This window comes from Lates calcarifer, linkage group LG10 (assembly GCF_001640805.2).
Source record: "Lates calcarifer isolate ASB-BC8 linkage group LG10, TLL_Latcal_v3, whole genome shotgun sequence".
Lineage (NCBI taxonomy): Eukaryota > Metazoa > Chordata > Actinopteri > Centropomidae > Lates > Lates calcarifer.
Genome location: NC_066842.1, coordinates 18,743,846 through 18,764,072, shown reverse-complemented (window position 1 = coordinate 18,764,072; position 20,227 = coordinate 18,743,846). Strand labels below are relative to the sequence as shown.

Below are 20,227 nucleotides of genomic sequence, written 5' to 3'. Positions count from 1 at the left end.
TTATGCAGCAGTTTAAGGCTACCTGGCAAAGGATTCCAGAAATGGTCTGCTCTATCTCCTGGACAGGCTACTATTAATGATTTAGTTTGCCCAAGCTGCACTGGAAATATTTCAGCATCAAGTCATGCATGTTTGACCACCTGTCCATGTGAATACAAAAAACAAATTAGCGCCACAAAACAAAATAGATCTGGAATTGCGAGGTACATTACCCACTCTTGTTTTAAATGACTTTAGGGGGAAATTTACCTTTAAATCTTTCAACCAAACCAGTTCTGCCCAGACTTGAAAGTCATCTCACACTTAAAGTGCGATTAGAAACACGTCCTCAGGGTGGTACATATCCCTGAACACTGGATATCATGTTCACACCAGACATTTTTTTAACATGTGCATCATTAAGGAAATCAAAGAATCACTGTGTTCTTGAGTCTAGTGGGAGTCATAAGAAATATCCCACCATATAGAGTAGTTTCCTGTTCTGACAGGATACCACAGCAGAGGAAGGGAAACCCAACACCCACCTGCAAATAACACTGAGTCAGACATGGTGAGAGAAGCCCCTGACATATTGATGTATGTGTATGTGTGAGTGACTGTGTGTGTGTTATTGGGCTGGTGTGTGGGAGGCCGGCCATATGCTAGATGTGCCAATGCAGAACTGTGAGCTGCAGTAGGTGTGAACAGACATTATAGCATTGGATAATTATGGGTCCTGTGTGAGGACTGACATATCAATTCATGAAACAACCATGAACAAGTTTTTTCCCCCCTTGATTGAATAAGCTGAATTACAAATAAGTAACTCTGCAACCCACACATACCAATATATAACAGACAGTATGAATAGTACTTACCTAAATCCTACGAAGTGGTGCTTGTTGGACTGCTCTTCTATCATTAATAACTCTTGAAGACTTAAAGCAACAGTTCCACATTTTTTTTTATATTTGCATTCTCAACACTGTGAGGAAGTTACTTCTCCCTGCCAAGAAATTACCTGGCACATAATAAGCCTTTCTAGACTTATGTTTTTGTACAGATTAAACAAACGGTTGCTGGTAGACAGATTTTGTTACCTTTGGACAGAGCCAGGCAAGCTGTTTCCCCAAATTTCCAACTTATTGCTATGCTAAGCTAGCTGGCTGATGGCTGTGGCTTTATATTTACCGGACATGAGAGTGGTATCAATCTCCTAATCTAAGTCGCAGCGAGAAAGCAAATGTGCATATTTGCCAAAATGTAAAACTTTAGCTTTACCAGCTGTTAATTTGCCAGGTTTGTTCAGCATCAACCTTCACTCACCAAGAGCCATCTCCAGCAGTGGAAAACGATACCAATGTTAACTCGTTTTGCTTCTATTTCTATCTCCTTCTCTTCTACTGAAGTTAGCATGCTAACCAGCTAGACCTATTCCATCTCTTTATGTCACTTTGTGATAATGAGTCTCAGTCCAACATGAGGGGATGAAAAGGTAGTAGTGCTGCCCAGAGGGCATATCCTAACCTCTTGTCTTGTAAATACAATGGTGACTGAAGCTTTCGGTTCAGAAACACTCAACATTGGCAAATAGCAAAAACTTACATATAGTACCTTTAACCTTATGTGGAAGAGAGAACACGCCCCCACATTACTAAGGTAGTAGAAGCTTCAAATGTTTAAAAAGAAAAAAACCCACCTAAAAAAGTAACTCCTTGATTGAATTTGTGACAGCATAAAAAAACCAAAACAAACAAAACAAATCAGCTTTGGAGGAAGAGATGCAATAAAGATATTCATAAAGGCCTCCTCACAAGGCTGGGTTACTGGCGTTAGCATAATATGGAAAAATCACCTCAATTACTCCCACTTGCCAGAGAGAGACAGAGAGAATGGATAGAGCGATTCTGAGGTTCAATTTGGCAGGCGGTGGCTCGCTTAAGGTCATCCCACCCTCGGATTGACTCGCTGTTTGGTTTTACTGCGAAGACAACAAATGATGTGTCTGTGTCTCTGCCTTATCTGTCACTGCAGATAGAGGGTATCTTGATGTTTAGAGGTCCTGCAGTGTCACAGTGGTGGAGGATGAAAGCTTCCACATTATGGAACTTCCTATATTAACTCGACCTGTCATCCTCTGATGCCTCAACAGATGCACACCTCTACTGTCTGTAAACATGCAATAACTCACCTGACCTAACTGCCCTGCTAATCCCTAATTAGCTGGTGAGCATAGCTAGTCGCTAACTGGCACTGGGCAGGCAGTGTACAGTCAGAGACTTTTGCATCAAAACAGTAGTGTTACTAAAAAAAAAGCTTTTAGCAATTTACATCACACACAGTCATTTGACATATTGCTATTCTAAAATATTAATTACATCCGCTTAAAAGTAATTAAATTAATTAATTTATGCCAGTAATTACTATCCATTATTGACGCATGAACAACATATTTCTGCACTACACAGCATGGACTTTGTGCACGCTATGCCACTTTTCTAGCCTTCAGCATTATGTCAGTATTCCACATGCTCCAGACGTCTTTCTCGCATCTTATCCTATTCACCGGTCCAATGCACCACTGAACACTCACCACACCTCTTCTACAGCTGGAGCCTCACTGCATGCCAAGTGGCCTGAGTGTGCAGAGTGACTGAATATTGATGTTCAGCATTGTACAGTATGTGCTTGTATTGTAAAGTCTGACGATATATTGCAGCCTCTTTGAACTGTCTTGCCATTTCTCTCTATGCATCAAGGTGTACAGTAACAACATGATGATGTATGTTATCATCCCTATGAATGAACACACATTTATGTGAGTCTGATTCTGACTGTGCAGCTGAAGCCTTAGAATCGTGATGTTCTGAGAAAACAGGCGTGGACAGTGTAAACAAACTGACATGTTTAAAAGGTTTCACTGCAGCTTTAAAACAAAGAGGTACAGTGAAATAAAGTGCTCTTCTCATGCTGCCAGGCTTCTGTTGGTGATTCATCAATACAGTCACAGGGTCTTTCTAACTTTCTCTCCCGCCGCCTGTCTGTCTGTCTCTTTTTCTCTCCCTCACTCTATAACTCAGTTTTATTCACATCACTCTGCATAATGCATGATAGCACATAGGTCCCCCGAAGCCTTTCATTACGTAAACCTGTTGCAAGAGGAGCCACAGCAGCACTTTTACAACATCCATCAAAACAGGGGCAAGCATGTGTTAGTGTGGACTGTGATGTATTGCTGGTTACACTGTGGTGAAGTCTGAATACAATTACACTTTCTTTCAAAGCACAGACCAAAAAGTGTTTCTTAACACACTGCTTAAGCCCGTGCAAAACCAAACCGAGGAGGTACTGTGTGCACCAGAGTCGGCACATGTACACAGGAATGAAAGACCTCCTTCCTCTTTGGGTGAAAAGAAAAAAAAAACAACCTCTGCAGGGCATCATTGTAGGAAACAGGGAGAGCCCCTTTCACTGAAAGCTCTCTAAGTGAGGCATTAAGCCTGGGGATATCGGGCCCAGCTCCATCATGTTGAACATCAACAAAACAGCCATATATAAGACGGATATCAGAGAATAACAACTGCAATATACCACTGCACAGAAGACACAGGAGGCAAGAGGACCACTTTTACCCACCCTGATCCAGTCGGTCAGTCAGCACCTGCTTACAGCTCCTGCAGCTCTTCTGTTCTCAAAGGGAAACACTACTTCAGCTGCAAAAATGCTCTTTCACTAATGTCTTTCCTTTAAAGTTCACCATTCACCAGACTTAGTGAACATTTTAAGATCCTGGCAACACGTGTATCCGAGGAACCTTATTATATACTTTCTCACAGTGCTCATTACTTTAACATGAATGATGCAGGTGAGACTTAGTCATCTGTGTTGTGTACGGGCGTTGCTCTGTAACACTGAGATGAGAGGGGGAGCTGTCGGATGTGTGGTGAGGATGTGAAGTGGAGAAAGACCCTGTTGCACTGACTTACAGTATTAATAACTCACCGTTTGCATTCTTCCCACAGATCAGGTGTTGCCAGGGTTGCAAGGACCCCCATATCTCTGCGTCACCGTTCACGGCCTGCTCCAGGGTCTCCACGGTGAACTTGGGGATCCCGTTATCCCGCTCCAGCAGCGCACTGCGCAGCACCCGAGCGTACACCTCGCGGAAGAGGCTCTCCATGCACGCGGCCAGGTAGATCGCCGCGTGCTCGTGGATCCTAACGGCAACCCTGCTGTCGACCATCCACCTGAAGAACTTCCCCACGTTGAAGATGAGTCCGCAGCGCACCGACTTGCCTCGGCTGAACTTGTCCTCCTCCGTGCTCATGTTGTACAGGGACAAGGCACTGAGGGCCGCGCTGATGCAGTTAATCGAGACAGTCCACGACAGGACGATCTTTATGGCACTTTGAATCTCGTATTTGGTGCATTTAGCGTAGCGCAAACTCAGGCGCTGCGCCTCCTTGGCGACCCTGACCAGGGCCCGGCTCACCAGCGCCGACAGCCTGAGCAGGACGTCCTGCGGGGGGGTCGGCAGGCTCATCTCCTCGTCCCTGCTCAGTGCGCTCGCCACTTCCCCGAGGCTCCACGGCACATCCTCAAGCTCGGGTAGTTTGGCGCACTGCACGGTGCACTCCAGGATCTCGGCGTCTTCGACCAGGACCGTGTTAACAGTGTCCAGACTGTTGTGTCGACTGTGCATCGAGTCGGTTAAATGCCAGTAATTCGCCCCATGTGCATCTGAGCAGCACAGCGACGCACTGGAAGATCTGAAGGAGTCGGCGGCTCCACCATAACCCGAGTCTAGCGTCAAATCCTCCAGGGTCCTCGCTGCTGACTTGCTACTCCTTGCCATAACTGCACTTCATACTGTAAAGGAGGGCTTGGGAAAAGTGGAGGAAAATATTCAAGACGGTGGAGTTTGGATGCGCGCGTACCTGGCAAAGGGCTCCTGCTGACAAATACTGCTCTGTTTTTAGGAAAAGTCCGTCAGATGCTGTAGTAGCCTGTAAAGTTAAAGAGTAGTATCTCACTACAGTGCATCCACGGTCACACAGTGCTGTACCCGCGCAGTGCCTGACAGATAGAGGCGGGGCCGCGGACAACCGAGAACAGCTATCAGCCAATGGACTCTCGGGAAGAAGCAGCAAAGCGTTTTAATTGGATCTCTTCAGATGATCAATAGAAAGTCATTGATGTGGCCCATGATAAGGCTTATTAATAGAAAAGGAAACGTAAACAGTGAGCACACTGCTTGTTTTACTTTCTATTACCTACTTTTGGGAAAACATTATTCTCTTAACTCTGGGATAGAATAAATACAGCGATCCTATCACGTGTTATACGAAAAAGTAAAATGTAAAAGACAGAATATGCAGTAAATAATACATCAGATATTATAGAAGCAGCTGCTTTTATATAACCTTGTTTAGAAGAGTCCTCCAGAGTATCAGACTTTTCGGATATTTTCTGAGAGCCCATGTCTGATCGTAACATGACTCAAGACCATTAATAATAGATTGCATGCATAATGTATCCTTTGTTCCTTTGGAGGAGAACTCATTGAAAAGATCTGAATTACTTTCAAGGTCATTTGCTTGGATCACTCACAGGGTCTAACCTGGGCTTACAGACCTGTCTGTTCTGTTTCCCCCTCTAAACCCGTATAGCTACACATTGGATCTGTCAGTCAGTATCCACCCTGACTGGATACATGATACACAAGTACAATTTAAACTATCATACAAATATTCTTTACTCTCAAAAGCATCAGCAGGGAGGTGTTTGGTTAAGTGTACTGAAAGTAACTGCAGTCATACTGTAATCCTGACACAACCAGTTCAGTGACAAGTGACTGTAAGATGTCCAGGTCTGGTGTGAATATAGTTTGAGTTTACATCTGAGATGCAGTGGGACTGTAGTGTCTGTATTTGACGGCAGGTCGAACTTTATTCTGGAGCAACAGTGAACCCTGGTGTTGTGCAGTCAGACTTCAGTTTATTTTTCAGTGCATGTGGCTCAAATTGCTTTTCCCACAAGTGATGCTGGCTTTGTCATAGTCACATGGGACAGATCTACCTCCAGGTAACTATTTTCTCATTCACCTGGTATTATCATACAATTAGTGAGACTGCCACAGACATTACTGTTATGAATCCAGGACTCTTTCCATTTCACTGATTTTAATCACAATAATTTATCTCAGTCACTTCAGTGGCTGCTCTTTGACAGCTCTGTACTTAGAGGGGGAAAAACCCTACAATGTTGGGTGCCAAAGAATTTTGGAGAATCACTGCTGTGAAAATGAAAGTAGCTAAATCAGGATTTAAAACTAACCTTGAAGGTCTTTTATAGTCTTTATAGTCATGGAGGATAATTTAATATCACAGTTTCATGGCGACATTGGGTGCATATTAGCCTTGCCAGTTGAGGGACTATTTTAATCAAACTTAATTTAGTGGGAGCAGCATGTCAGGGGGAGCACGACTCAGAATGAGGTAATTTCAAAAAGGGTGATTTTGTGGCAAAAGTCTTTTTCTAGTTCCAACCCATCAGGCGCCTGAGCCACGCTATCAGCATGACTCCAAGGATGGCAATGTTGGTCTGATAGTTGGTTGGTCTGAAATATCTAAAGTACTACTGAACAGATCATCATAAAATGTGATATAAATGGTGCAGAGGGGATGCATGTTCATGACTTTTGGTGGATTGATGCAAGCTTTTGTACAGACATTCACGGCTGTCAGACACATGCCACCATGAGAATGACATTTGTGGTTTTGAGTGAAATGCCACAACAGCTATTGGATGGACTACCTGCCATAAGACTTGGCACAGACATTCTTGTTTCTCCTCAGGATGAATTGCAGAATGTCTGGTGATCCCTCTAGCGCCATCATCAGGTCAAACCTTTAAGCTGTCCTATATTATATTCAAACATGTACTGTAACATGAACTTTATCTTACACAGCATAGTGCTTTTTGTATCAGCTTAAGACATTGACTGAAAACATGTGATGGACTTTGTTGTTCCAATCTGTCAGTGCTGTACCTAAACCAAATAAAAACCTTGATGTACATTTAAAAAACCCTCAATGCTCATGAAAGTAAAGAAACAGAAGTATTTAAATCGATAAATAGATGTGTACATTTAATGTGATATAGTGAAATACAAGGCCTTTCACAAACAATTCCTGGTTAAGACTGCCATCTAGTGACCACTTACAGAGCTACATGTAATAACACGTTTTCAACTGAAAATTATTTCCTGGCTACATCGTATGAGAGCACCTTTTAGTTGTGATCACAGTGACACACAACAGTGATGCAGCATAGTTAACTCATCACAGCCTTTTTCAATGAGTTGTTTATGGTGAAACAGGGCGTAATCAAGTCCTACGACAAGAGCAATCGGAATACATAAAAATGACTATAATTATTCAACTACTATGAGTTTAAGGGTACAACTGTGGATTAAAGTGGATTTTGTAAAAAAAAAAAAAAAAAAAAAAAAAAAAAAAGAAGAATGTATATTGGTGAGTGGGTATATTTTTCAGAAGTTTTAAAAAGGTAGGAATGGAAAATGCCACCAGATGTTATCCAGGAATGTACAGCTCCACCAAGACAATCAGCACAAACCCACAAGCTGATTCACTGCAGCGCTGTGGTCCATCACCCTTCCATCTTCTACTGCAAAATGACCTGAGTTACCCATTATGACTGTGTGATGGTGGAAAGCTAGATTATCAAGCCCCAAGAAACAGCATGCTGTAGGCACATCCACTATAATTTACTCTGCGAGAAAGAGAATCACAGACGATGTTTCTGAAGCAGCTGGGAAAGATAGCCTGTGTGGGTTTGAAAGCTGCATAAACCAATCTCTGCACCAGCACCAGGAGATATTATGGAATAGCCACAGCACAGACTTTTTGCTGTTTACTGTCAGACCTTGGTTTCTGAATCACTGCGCAGGCTATTTCAAGCCAAACTGATCAATTTTCCCATTAATCTACTGACTACAACAGAAATGGAAATTGGCAGATATAATGTTCTGAACAAATTAAGAGCCTGCACAGGTAGATACTTACTGTAATCTCCAGAGGCCTGGTCTGTGGCAGTGATATATTTTGACATCCTGCTCTATGGTGATACAGTGTGTTCTTCTTACTTGAGCTCTGTACTTTCTCTTTACTCTTACTCTCCTATTTCTGTGTGATATAAAAGAGTAGGAATGGATAATACAATTTTTCACAAAACTGTGTATCTGGGAGAGAAAAATGTAATGTCCTCACATTTTCAGAAAATGTATATGGGTTATAACCATATGTATGGCTGGATTGGGGGCCTGAGGTAAAAATTTGTTGTTGATCGCCTCATTATAAATAAATATAAATATAAATAAATATAATTTCATTATAAATGATTAGCTCATTAGTCAGTAAGAGACTGACAGAAAATTAACTTGCAACAACAATTTTTATAACTGATGTATCGCCCAAGTAATTTTAAGCAAAAAAAAAAAGAGAAAAAATAATATCACACTCATAGACTGTATATGAAGTCTATAATCACAGTTTAGAGATTTATGTAATTTAACATGGCTCACGTTGGTTACAGATTATCGTCTCAGAGTTTGGGCGGGGTTGGATATGTTCGACCAAACGCACAGTTACAGAGTGAGCGGTGCGTTCTCTATGATAAATCGAGCACACCTGATTCGGGGCAGGCCTCGCCGCACGGCATGTGCTCATCCGGGTACTTCTGGGTATACCACATAACACAAACCAAAGCCTCCGATTAGCTGCTTTATCAGAAATGTTTAAGGGGTTATTTTTTATTTCTGCCCCTCGAAAGTGACCCCTGACAGAAAATGTTGACATTCTACGACCGAATATCTACGTTTGGGTCATTTCAAACAACCATAGACGACGTGTAAGCAGAGATAAGAAAGCACATTATGGAAACGTGACGGAGAAGCCGTTGCATAACGGCTGATTCTGACCAATCACAGCGCTCCATTTCTCTTGCGTAGCTCTGTGGGTGGAGATGTTGATACCAGAGAGGACGTCTTGCATGGCCGACGAGTTTACCAGGCGCTACAATTTATACACATTGTTTAACCTGTTTCTAGTGTCGAGTGTGTGTTAACTTTGTATAGGGAAACGTTACAAACGGAAAATATTTTAGTGCTTTTACTTTTTTGCGAGCTAGTCGCTCGTGTTCCATGGGCTTCACCCACGCCTCGTGTGATAGCTGACGGAAATTAAACAACTTAAACATCGCTGCTGGTTGAAAACGGGTTTGTTCTGAACTTAATTCCGTAACATGTGTTCACTTCGTCGTTGCTACTAATCGAGAAGAGGAAGAGTTGTGTCTTTTTTCCTGCGTCCTCTGTGGTCACCTGCTGTCCACACATGCAGCCGCTCCTGGTCAGCAGACCCAACTCTGTGGATACATTCATGGAGCAAGGTTAAGGTCAGACAAACCTTTAAATCCTTCCCTACGAATCCTCTGACCAGGTTAAAAACTACTTCGTCCTCGGATATTAATGGACACTTGATTATTTTGCTACCAAAACAACGCAAGAGGGCGCCTTTTTGTTATTTTTGGGAAAAGAAGGCAGGCGACATGGTGGTCAACACCATACACTGGTTCAGGAAGGGACTACGGCTGCACGACAACCCGTCCCTGAGGGACTCCATCCAGGGAGCGGACACCCTGCGCTGCATCTACATCCTGGACCCCTGGTTCGCAGGGTCCTCCAATGTGGGCATCAACAGGTGGAGGTAAGGGGTTGGGACAGGATGTCAGAACTTTGAAGATGTGAGTGTAAGAGGAAGTGACAGGTGGGTGAAGGATTTAAAGGTTTATGTATCATTACTGGACTCCAAACCTAAAACTAGTGAGCCCTACTTAGCCTCTTACTGATGGTCTATCAAATGACCTCAAATTTCCATTTAATTTACCTCCCAGGCCTACCTGCCAGTCCACATGTGCCACATGTTTACATTTCTGGTTAAATCCATATTGGAATATTTGTTGTAAATGCCTTAAAATTAGAAATCAAAGAGTATAAGTGATATGAAACATGTTTGTTATAGATATTTTTACTGTGGTGCGACTACATTCATTTGCTAATTGACAAATACCACTTGATCTCTGTGATTAGGCACACTAACTAGCAAAATACTTTCTCTTTTTAGGAGATACTATATGGTTTGTATTTAATCCTGCACGCTGTTTAGGTCATCCACAATACATGATGGCACTTGTTAAGTGAGCATTGCTTTATCACACAGGTGGCATTTTAGGATACTACATATCCATCATATAGGATATAACTGTCACTTGCGAATTTGAGCAGTACTACAAAACTGCTTAGACACTTAATGTTGCTCTACATAGTAAACATAGGTGGTACTCCACCTGGTGTTAAGCCAGGACGTCACCACGTGGACTCTGACATGGTTACACCCCCTGAGATGCAGTAAACTGTAAGTGAAATAGACTGCAGAGGATAAAGAAGAGCAGTGTAAAAGGATGGTTTCTAATGAGCTGTATAATCTTAACAAACCCAGCATACAATCATCTGAACAAAACTTATTAAAGCCTAAATATTTTTTTACAAACCTGCTCATAGACAACCAGAATTCATTCATTTGAAGTACTCGTGATTAGGTTAGACTAGACAAATCCTGCATTAAAATAGAACCAGATGTCTGAGGCACCTTCAGACTGCGGTTACCAGTATTTCCCAGGTGTCAGTGGACATACACATGTCAGCAAACTCTAATTCTGACCACGGTTCAATATCAGCCATTGCTCACTGTCCAGTGTGTCACACCAATCACTGTTGATTCTGGTGACCTTTAATTTTTTAGGTTTGGTTTCCTCAGTATTTAGCTCTCCCTATTTTTAAGCAGCTGTAACAGACTTTTTTGCAGATCAGTTGTGGTGTGTGGTTTTGTATCACAAGAGAAACTGGCATCAATCGGTATACAGTATGTTGCCTGCAGCTAGTGTTTAATTAGTGATAAAGACATTAGCCAATTACAGCTAGTTTTGGGCAGTTGACAAATAAACCCAGTTTATGCATTTTTATTCTTCCCTAATTTTAGGACATTTTTAATGCACTTATTTTTTCAGTGGTTGAGAGAAAACACTACTCAAAATCCAAAATACTACTCAAATACAAGATGTTAAAAATGTTAACTGACAGTGTTATCATGTTTGGTTGTTGTTGTTGTGCCAGTTTAAGATGGTCATTTAAGCCCTGTATTAAAATGAAGAATCCTTGGAGCTTGATAAGCATGGCGTCTTCATTTTAATCTCTCTTTGACTGTCTCTTTGGATTCAACCTTCAGCATTGATGTATCATTAGCTACTCAGTAATCTCAAGGAAAAAGCTGCAGGTTCATCAAGGTTTATAAAGAGATATATGCTATAATCCAATAATAATAGCAATCAAAGAGAGCAAATTTCATCATCGGCCTGACAATATTTTCTTTGAATTCAGTGGACTGTACTTCGTAATGTTTGGAATTTGGGGATGAAGTGGACAGAAAAGACTTTGACCTTCATAAACGTCATGTAAAGACTACAGGCAGTGAGCATGGTGCCTAACCACCATGATGATACACGTCATTTTCCCGCTTACCAACTCTGCTGCTCTTCAGCCCTGAATGGTGGACTGAGAAATTGTGTCAGTGTGTTGTTATGATCATTACATCATGCCCTCACACAGCTTTGACCTAGATTAAACACACTCACTCACTAGACCTCCCAAACACCACCTCTTCTAGTCAGCTGCCCCACCTCATTTAATATGTGCACACAATCTCTGGCTCTACCTCCCTCAGGTTTTCCTGTATTACTATACTATACAACTATTTTCCTGTATTACACTTTGACAGCCTCTGTATGCAGTAGTGCCACCTTTATAAATGTTAGTGAAAAAATAATGTAATAATTCCGTTGTAATAATAAAAGTCCAGACAACGGAATAATATTTTGACAGTTTATTCGAATTTCAGATGCAGTTTGTTTGCAGAAATACACAGAATGAAAGTCATGGTATTCATGTTAATAAAACAAACTAATTGCCTTCATTGACACTGTTGGTTACAAGATCTCAACATCAGGCAGAACACCTTCACATGAAGAACAAAGAAACAGAATTAAATGGTAGATTTCAGAATAAATCCCCACTTCATATAAATCTAATAAATCTAATAAAACCTTATTTGGTTTTGTGTCTCTCACTGTAGTAAATCTTAGGTTACCGGACTGACAGAGGGCACATCTCTGTTGTGTTAAGTATTGTCATCTGATTCATAGTAACATTTTGTGAGTGCAGTGTATGATAGTCTGTGTGTCTGCAACAACATCACTAGAGGAGGGCTGTCTGTTCACACCAAAACACTTTTAATCCTCCATTTCATGCACTCTTTTCATTTAGGTGAGCCTTTTGTTCTGTAGTGGTTCTGTATAAACCTTTAATTTTAAGTTTTGATGAAAAAAATACCTCAAGTGAAGTGTCCTCTAAATAGTGTGTCATCAAAACAATTGTTAATGTACAATAACTGTTGTTTCCTATAGCAGCACTAGTGATTGTTAACTTGGTAATTCTCAAGAGTTGGGGTTTATTCAGTTGCTTTGTGTAATCAAGCGTTCGTTCATTGGTCCCTTTGTGTGGATATAGACCTGGTTTGGTCTACACAGGTCATGTGACCCACACACACATACAGTCTTTTTGCAGCAGTGGTTGTGTAGATCCCCAGTAGCCCTTTCAGGTCAGCTACACCTAAGTTTAGTGGTCTCATGATTGCATTTTGTTTAGCCATGGTCTAAGGTAAGAGGTTATCTTGCATGTGTAATCAATTAATTGATCTTTTTCTCTGCTTCATTCCAGGTTTTTGTTGCATTGTTTAGAGGACTTGGATGCCAGCCTGCGCAAACTCAACTCACGCTTGTTTGTCATTAGAGGCCAGCCCACAGATGTCTTCCCTCGTCTTTTTAAGGTATAAGCAATTAGGACGCAGTCATACTTACCTTTGCTATGCTTTGAAATAATCCATCCATTATCTATACCACTTATCTGTTAAGGGTTGCGGGGGGCTGGAGCTATCACAGCTGACACTGGGCGAGAGGTGGGGTACACCCTGTACAGATCGCCAGTCCATCGCATGGCCAATACATATACAGACAAACAACCATTCACTCAATCTAGAGTCACCAATTAACCTAACGTGCATGTCTTTGGACTGTGAGAAACCACACAGGCACAGGGAGACTCCACATGCAAACTCCACACAGAACAGAACCCGGAACCTTCTTGCTGTGGGGCGACAGTGCTAACCACTGTACCACCATGCCGCCTGCTTTGAAATAATGAAACAGTGAAAAGTGGCTAAACACAATGAAACTGGAAATTTTGATACTCAGCTTGAACTTGAAAAAAAATCTTATTCTTTGAAATCTCTTGTGACTCTAGTTGTATATCAAGTAACTTTATTTTTTGTCCTGAAGTTTGAGGTTAATAACCTAATTTCAATTTGCTTTTAATGATGTTTAAATCGGAAATAGGTTTTTATTATATGCGTGTGTGTGTATCATATTTTTCCTCAGGAATGGCACATCACCCGTTTATCTTATGAATATGACTCTGAGCCGTTTGGCAAGGAACGTGATGCCGCTATCCAAAAGCTAGCCAAAGAGGCTGCGGTAGAGGTCATGGTGCGGATTTCACACACCCTCTACGATCTGGACAAGTGAGTGACTGTACAGTATTAGTTGAAAGAAGTGTCCCATTGTAAAAACCTGTTTGAAACTATGAGGATTCTCACCTCCTGCTGTGTGTGCTGGGTGTTATTGATTTTTCTAATACTTTTTTCTCTCCTAAAGGATCATAGAACTCAATGGTGGTCAGTCTCCTCTAACATACAAGCGCTTCCAGGCCCTCATTAACCATATGGATGCTGTGGAGCTGCCTGTGGAGACAATCACATCTGAGTTTATTAAAAAATGTGCCACACCCATCAGTGAAGACCATGACGAGAAGTTTGGGGTGCCGTCTCTGGAAGAACTTGGTAAGTTGTTTTCTTCGCTTTCTAAGTGTGTGTTTGTTGTGTGCATTGATACACTGGTGTTTGTGTGTATATACAAAAGTGCAAGACTGTTTTTTTAGTTTTTGAATCTCTGCTTGGATAATTTGCTTTTTCAGGTTTTGAGACAGAGGGCCTGATCACAGCAGTATGGCCAGGTGGAGAAACTGAAGCCCTCATGAGGCTAGAACGGCATCTGGAAAGAAAGGTAAAAAGACATATTACTACAGTTTACATATGCTCTAAATAAGAAATGAATACAGTTGTGATTAGTTCACCAATCATCTCGCTAAAGTTATTGTTTTAGTACTGTGCACCACCAGTTGAATTTTTACTGTCACACTAACTGCATGCAGCAGTGATTTAAACATACAGTAAATATGAACATTGAGATTTTTCAGTCAGAATAGACAGGACATTACATTAAGAGCTGTCATTGGAATTGGAGAGGATTTATCCAGCACTGACTGCATGGAAATATGCAAATTGAAGTTTAAATCCCGCTCCACACAAATGGCTTTGTAAGTGTGAATATGGGAGATATATCACTATATCACGACTTACCCAGCATACAAGTTAATTGAAAGCTTTATTGTCTTTCTCTGTACAGTTACTTTGCTGGAAAATGCTCTGCCTTTGGTTCCTCTTTGTACTAGGATATTGCCATAATATTATGACTGTTCTATCATTGTATGGTAATAATGTGTACAAACACCAAATTAGCAATAGTAGCTGGATAAAGGCATGACAGAAATGTCTCATAAAATGTGACATTGTTCACACTATTCTGTATTCCTTGATAACATTTGGTAAACGACGTAAACCTGCACATTTCATCAACTTAGATTTACAACTTTTGGATGCCATTTAGCCTAGAATGGGGAAAAGGAGATCAATATCATCATAACTGGAAAGCAAAGATGGGTCATCATAAAGCAGCAGAGCAACTGAAAATCAGTAAACCTCAATACACCTTTTGTATGCTATATCACCAGAGCTAACACTCAAATATTTCATATCTTATTTCATGTCTGTCATATATTCAGGTGCAAATTTTCAGTGGTATTATTTTAGCTGACTGCCCATCTTTTCACAGGCATGGGTGGCAAACTTTGAGCGTCCACGCATGAACGCTAACTCCCTGCTGGCCAGTCCCACAGGACTCAGCCCTTACCTGCGCTTTGGATGTCTTTCCTGTCGGCTCTTCTACTTCAAACTTACTGATCTGTACAGGAAGGTACGAATGACCACAGACAAGACATGAACAAATACTCTACTACTACTTTTTGTAATGGTAATGAAGTCAAACCAGCCTATACTGCAGATGATAAATTTGAATCACGTTACCTTTGTGTTTTCTACCCTATCAGGTCAAGAAGAACAGCACCCCACCTCTTTCCTTGTATGGCCAGCTGCTGTGGAGGGAGTTCTTCTATACGACTGCCACCAACAACCCCTGCTTTGACAAGATAGAGGGAAACCCTGTCTGTGTCCAGATCCCCTGGGACAGAAACCCAGAGGCGCTGGCCAAGTGGGCAGAGGGACGGACGGGCTTTCCCTGGATAGACGCCATTATGACCCAGCTAAGGCAGGAGGGATGGATCCATCACTTGGCGAGGCATGCTGTGGCCTGCTTCCTTACCAGGGGAGACCTCTGGATCAGCTGGGAGGAAGGCATGAAGGTACGAACTAAGAAAAGGGAAATCAATCAGTAAGTACAGAAGGTCATTAAAAGAAAAGTTAGAGTAAATAAAGCCACCTATCTGTTTTCCAGTTGCTTCTCGCTCTGATTAACATTATCATCTTGTTTCAACTGTCCACTGTCCATGTCTTGTACAGGTCTTTGAAGAGTTGCTGTTGGATGCAGACTGGAGTGTGAACGCTGGCAGCTGGATGTGGCTCTCATGCAGCTCATTTTTCCAGCAGTTTTTCCACTGCTATTGCCCAGTAGGATTTGGACGACGTACGGATCCCAACAGTGACTACATACGGTCAGTCAGTGCTTTCCTCAGCATCACATGAATCTATCCTTTCATAAGCTGAGAGCGTTCTGAGTATTTGTGTCCCCTGCAGTCATCAGCATGCTCTCTTGTAGCCTCACGAGGAGGAATTCATTTTTCATGGCTTCATCAGGACTTCTCTTATGTGAAATGCATTTCTGAAAGATATTCCTTCATTTGATGTTTTTTTGATTATGTTGGTGGTATGGAGTGTTATCTAACATGTTGTAGTAGTTGTTTAATTGGGTTGAGATCTGGTGACTGTGAAGGCACATGATTCACATCATTTTCATAGTCCTCCAACTAGTGACTGCTCATGCCTTATGAATGGGGGCACTGTAATCTTGTTTTTCCCCTAATTTTTCAGGTTTTTCCTCACACTCTGTCAAGTGTCTGTATTTGCTACTTTAGTCTGCTTTACTCTTTTGCCAACTTAACTTTTTTTCTTATTTTTACCTTCCACATCTGTCTTTGTTCTTTTCTTTCAGGCGTTATTTGCCCATATTAAGGGGCTTTCCAGCCAAGTACATCTATGATCCCTGGAATGCCCCAGAGGAAGTGCAGAAAGCAGCCAAGTGTATCATAGGAGTTCACTACCCCAGGCCCATGGTGAACCATGCTGAGGCCAGCCGCATCAACATAGAACGGATGAAGCAAATTTACCAGCAGCTTTCCTGCTACAGAGGACTGGGTAGGGACATGACTCAGATACTCTCATATTCATTTTAATGTATCTCTATTTACACCGATTAACATTAACATTTGCCAACAAAAACAGCCTGGCAATACCAGCAGTCCCTGTAAAGCTTATGTTATGAGACTCAACCCTTTACATTACAATCATGGATAGTGGATCTAAAAACATGCTGTTTGCCCCAAAGCAATTGCTTTGCCTGAGAAATGCACAGCATATACTACAACTAAATACTGCTGTTGTGTGGTTGATAAGGGATATTTATTTATCAAAATACTATTTCATTTCAAACCACAATAGCAAGTATACAAGTACATAAAAACTGGTTGACACATGTAAAAACGTGTAGAAAAAAAGCCCAGAGATGAGGAGCCCAAAGGGTTCGGAAGGTTAATGTGAAAATTCTGATTTGAAAATTAAATTTGTTCTCTTCAAATATTATCCACACACATCCATGTTAGCTACTCCAGGTCATACTCCAGCCAGATGTTAGCAGTATTTACTGCTTTCAGGTACTGCAGTGTTGAAGCCTCATTGTATAATTACTGTCAGATTGTTCTTTGACCTCAGAGCACAAAATTGCAGTGATTTGAGTCTGAAATAATCAGCATGCAAACATTACCACCCATCAGCTGCTTTTGGTGCTTTCAGTGTCAGGTTTATCAAGTCACTCACTGTTTGTGCTGAACAGCCAGGATTTTATAAATGCACAGTGTTGTGTATATTCACTTACCCATTAGCTTTGCTAAAAGAGTTTACTGATGTTGGCGGTGTCAGAAATGTTCCTCAACAAAAGATTGCTCCCAGACTAAAGAAGGCTAAAAAGAAATTAATCTTCCTCATTGTTTTCATCAATTACTACACTTCATCAAGAAGTGTTGTCTTTAAATTAAAATGCTTTGGTCCCCTCGCAGGTCTGCTGGCAACAGTACCTGCCAATCCCAACAATGGTGCAAGTGGCAGTAATGTTGCAGGGGTCAGCACAGGGACTAGTCAGGGTCCAGGAGGATTCTCTGAAGACCAGTCCATTCAGGAGGGAACATCTCGAACAGGTACACAGGCTAGATGGTTGACATTGTTGTTGTTTAAAATGTACAATGCAATCAAGATACTAACATGTTATTGACTCAAACTCATCAGACTCATGGCTAAAATTAATACCCATGAGACTTAGGCGAGTTGGCAACGTGATATTTACTTTAGTATCCCTGGCCTGCAGGACTGGTGTAGGCCTTTAAGAACTGGTTTCTGAATACTGGGCTTTTATCACAGAGCATAACCAAACTGTTGTTGTTCTGCCAAAACAACCCAGAGTTATTAAAAAATAATACGCCCAAAGCTAAGTTGCAACACTGCGAAGGGATGCAATAGCTTCATTAGTATATTTTACTTCACCCTCTTGGTTTAAATGATGTTTATGTTTTTTCATTCCATTCACAAGATAAAGTGTAAGTTAACACCAGATTGATTTGAAATAATCTCTTGATATGCTCTTGGTATGCTCTGTGTCATGTCTTAATACAGAAAGAGGACAGTCGGCGCAGAAACGACGCCACGAAGAAGCTCCGTCCGAGAACAGCTCTAAATCCTGGCGGCAGAGCAAATAATGTGCAAAAGACAGAAAACAAAGGGTGCCTCTGTGGGTTTGTATCATCTGGTAGCACTCTCTCCTGCAGTGCTGTCAGTTAACACACAGTAATAACTGAGAGTAACAACTGTGGAGGAGACAGAATGGAGGTGCTGGACCCCCGCAGTATATGATACGATATGATATAAGATTGTCACAAGTTGGACTGGACAGTCAGCTGTAACACATCTTGGTCTTCATATTCTGTAAGACACAAAACACATCTCAGGAACAGAGGAATAAATTGAGAGGAACTGGTCATATTTGAGAAACAATGAATCTCTAAAGTCCTCACATCAGGGTGTCGTGAGGCCACCTGTTGTCTTCCACTACAGTAGGTGTGGCCTCCACACCTTAATGTGAAAATGTCAGAATTGGAAATCTGAACCCCATCTCAGTGATGGGATTTGTTGTGTACAGCTGACACCCTCACCCACCACTGGCACACAGACATAAGATTACCTGGATGAAACACTGACATACATTAAATACCCTGGATAAACAGAGTCGTATCTTTTCTCAAAAATGAGGCACTTAAATGTTTCATATCAAGAATATTACATCACTCTGTTGTGAATGTACATATGTGAGATTTTTTTGTAGAATACAATGGTCTGATGTACAGTAGTGAAGAAAATTAGAAGCAAGACTATTGGCAATAAAGCAAGCCTTATAAAGGCCAGGGCTCCAGACTTTCCACTAGAAACACTGGTGTTCCCTACTCAAAATTTTAGGAGCACCAGCACCACTTGAAGCATGCAATCCAAAACGTTCACATTTTTTCCATATTAACTGTATTACTGCTAAACGCTTTGGTAATAAATAGGACAATACAGAAAGAGTGTTTCATGTTTAAAGTCTGCAGTCCAGTATGAGGACCTAGTTTACTCCCCCACCAATGTTGGCCCACACCAAAAGCAGCAAATATGATGTTCCTTTCTTTTCAATATCTCAGCCATGTAAACTGTGTGAACAATACCAGCAAGAGTTGCTGTTTTCAACACAAGAACACCTCCACTTTAATCACTCTTATGTCACTCACACACTAGTTCTTGCTCCCTCCTGATGTTGCGCATGATGCAGGCGCCGGTGCTCCTGGTTATATAATTTTGTAGCACCGTCTCCAAGAGTGGTTGCAAAATGTGACTAAACGGTCACAGTCTGGAGCCCTGAAGGCTGTCATATGTTTTGTAAATATTTATTGTTTTTGATTTCCAACTTTTGTATATTTAGTCATGGAATTTCACAACTCCTTTTGTAAATAATGTGTTACCAAAACTCAAAAGTTCTACCGTGAATGCATGTGCTTTTGTCTCCTATATGATCGTAAATCTGTTATTTTTGTATAAAGAATGACCAAATTCTATATTTAATTCTGTATTGAAATGGCAATACAAGATGGAAACATTGTTTCTTTTTTTTTATTTGCACTATAATGCTGATTTTATTCCCACCATTCTTGTCACAAGAGGAGTTCCAGTAATTGTGATCAGTATTTAAAAAGGTTAAATGAAATTTGTTTCTTTGCAAATGTTGAACATTAAATTGTTTGTGTTTTGTTAATCATTTTGTTAGGAATATGGAGTAGACAAAGAATGTCTCTCCTCAGTGTATCTATTCAGCCAGTTACTCAGAGAGAATAGTTTAAGATCCAAATATTCAAAGTCTGTATTTTTTTGTCCAATTTACATTTGATGTACAAATGGCTGACTAGACCATAGGTCTGCCTGTATAATTAGAGTTAAACTGCATTGTTTAAGATACTACAACCCAAACACAAGCACACATGGATTTCACCATGTTTTGTACATGGTGACCATCTTTA

At 41.1% G+C, this 20,227-nt stretch overlaps 2 protein-coding genes across 3 annotated transcripts in view; one reads left to right on the top strand and one right to left on the bottom strand.

Annotated features, from left to right (window-relative positions):
* btbd11b (BTB (POZ) domain containing 11b) overlaps positions 1 to 5,291 on the bottom strand; it is a 65,285-nt gene extending 59,994 nt beyond the window's left edge. For both annotated transcript variants that reach the window (XM_018664248.2, XM_018664249.2), the window contains exon 1: positions 3,982 to 5,291. In XM_018664248.2, coding sequence (XP_018519764.1) covers positions 3,982 to 4,834 — 853 coding nt within the window. In that variant the 5' untranslated portion in view covers positions 4,835 to 5,291. The remainder of the gene's footprint in view (positions 1 to 3,981) is intronic.
* Positions 5,292 to 8,994: 3,703 nt separating this feature from the next.
* cry1b (cryptochrome circadian regulator 1b) lies at positions 8,995 to 19,812 on the top strand. Its single transcript, XM_018664340.2, has 11 exons — positions 8,995 to 9,764; positions 12,890 to 12,998; positions 13,606 to 13,748; positions 13,882 to 14,066; positions 14,201 to 14,289; positions 15,178 to 15,318; positions 15,452 to 15,763; positions 15,921 to 16,072; positions 16,570 to 16,772; positions 17,690 to 17,827; positions 18,300 to 19,812. The coding sequence occupies exons 1-11, from the start codon at positions 9,607 to 9,609 to the stop codon at positions 18,380 to 18,382; spliced, it is 1,713 nt and encodes a 570-aa protein (XP_018519856.1). The 5' UTR covers positions 8,995 to 9,606; the 3' UTR covers positions 18,383 to 19,812.
* The last annotated feature ends 415 nt before the right edge of the window (positions 19,813 to 20,227 follow it).

Coding starts and splice junctions, on each gene's coding strand:
- cry1b (XM_018664340.2), top strand. CDS start 9,607: ATGGTGGTCAACACCATACACTGGTTCAGGAAGGGACTACGGCTGCAC. Junction 15,319..15,451: donor TTACTGATCTGTACAGGAAG/GTACGAATGACC, acceptor CTACCCTATCAG/GTCAAGAAGAACAGCACCCC. Junction 16,773..17,689: donor TTCCTGCTACAGAGGACTGG/GTAGGGACATGA, acceptor GTCCCCTCGCAG/GTCTGCTGGCAACAGTACCT.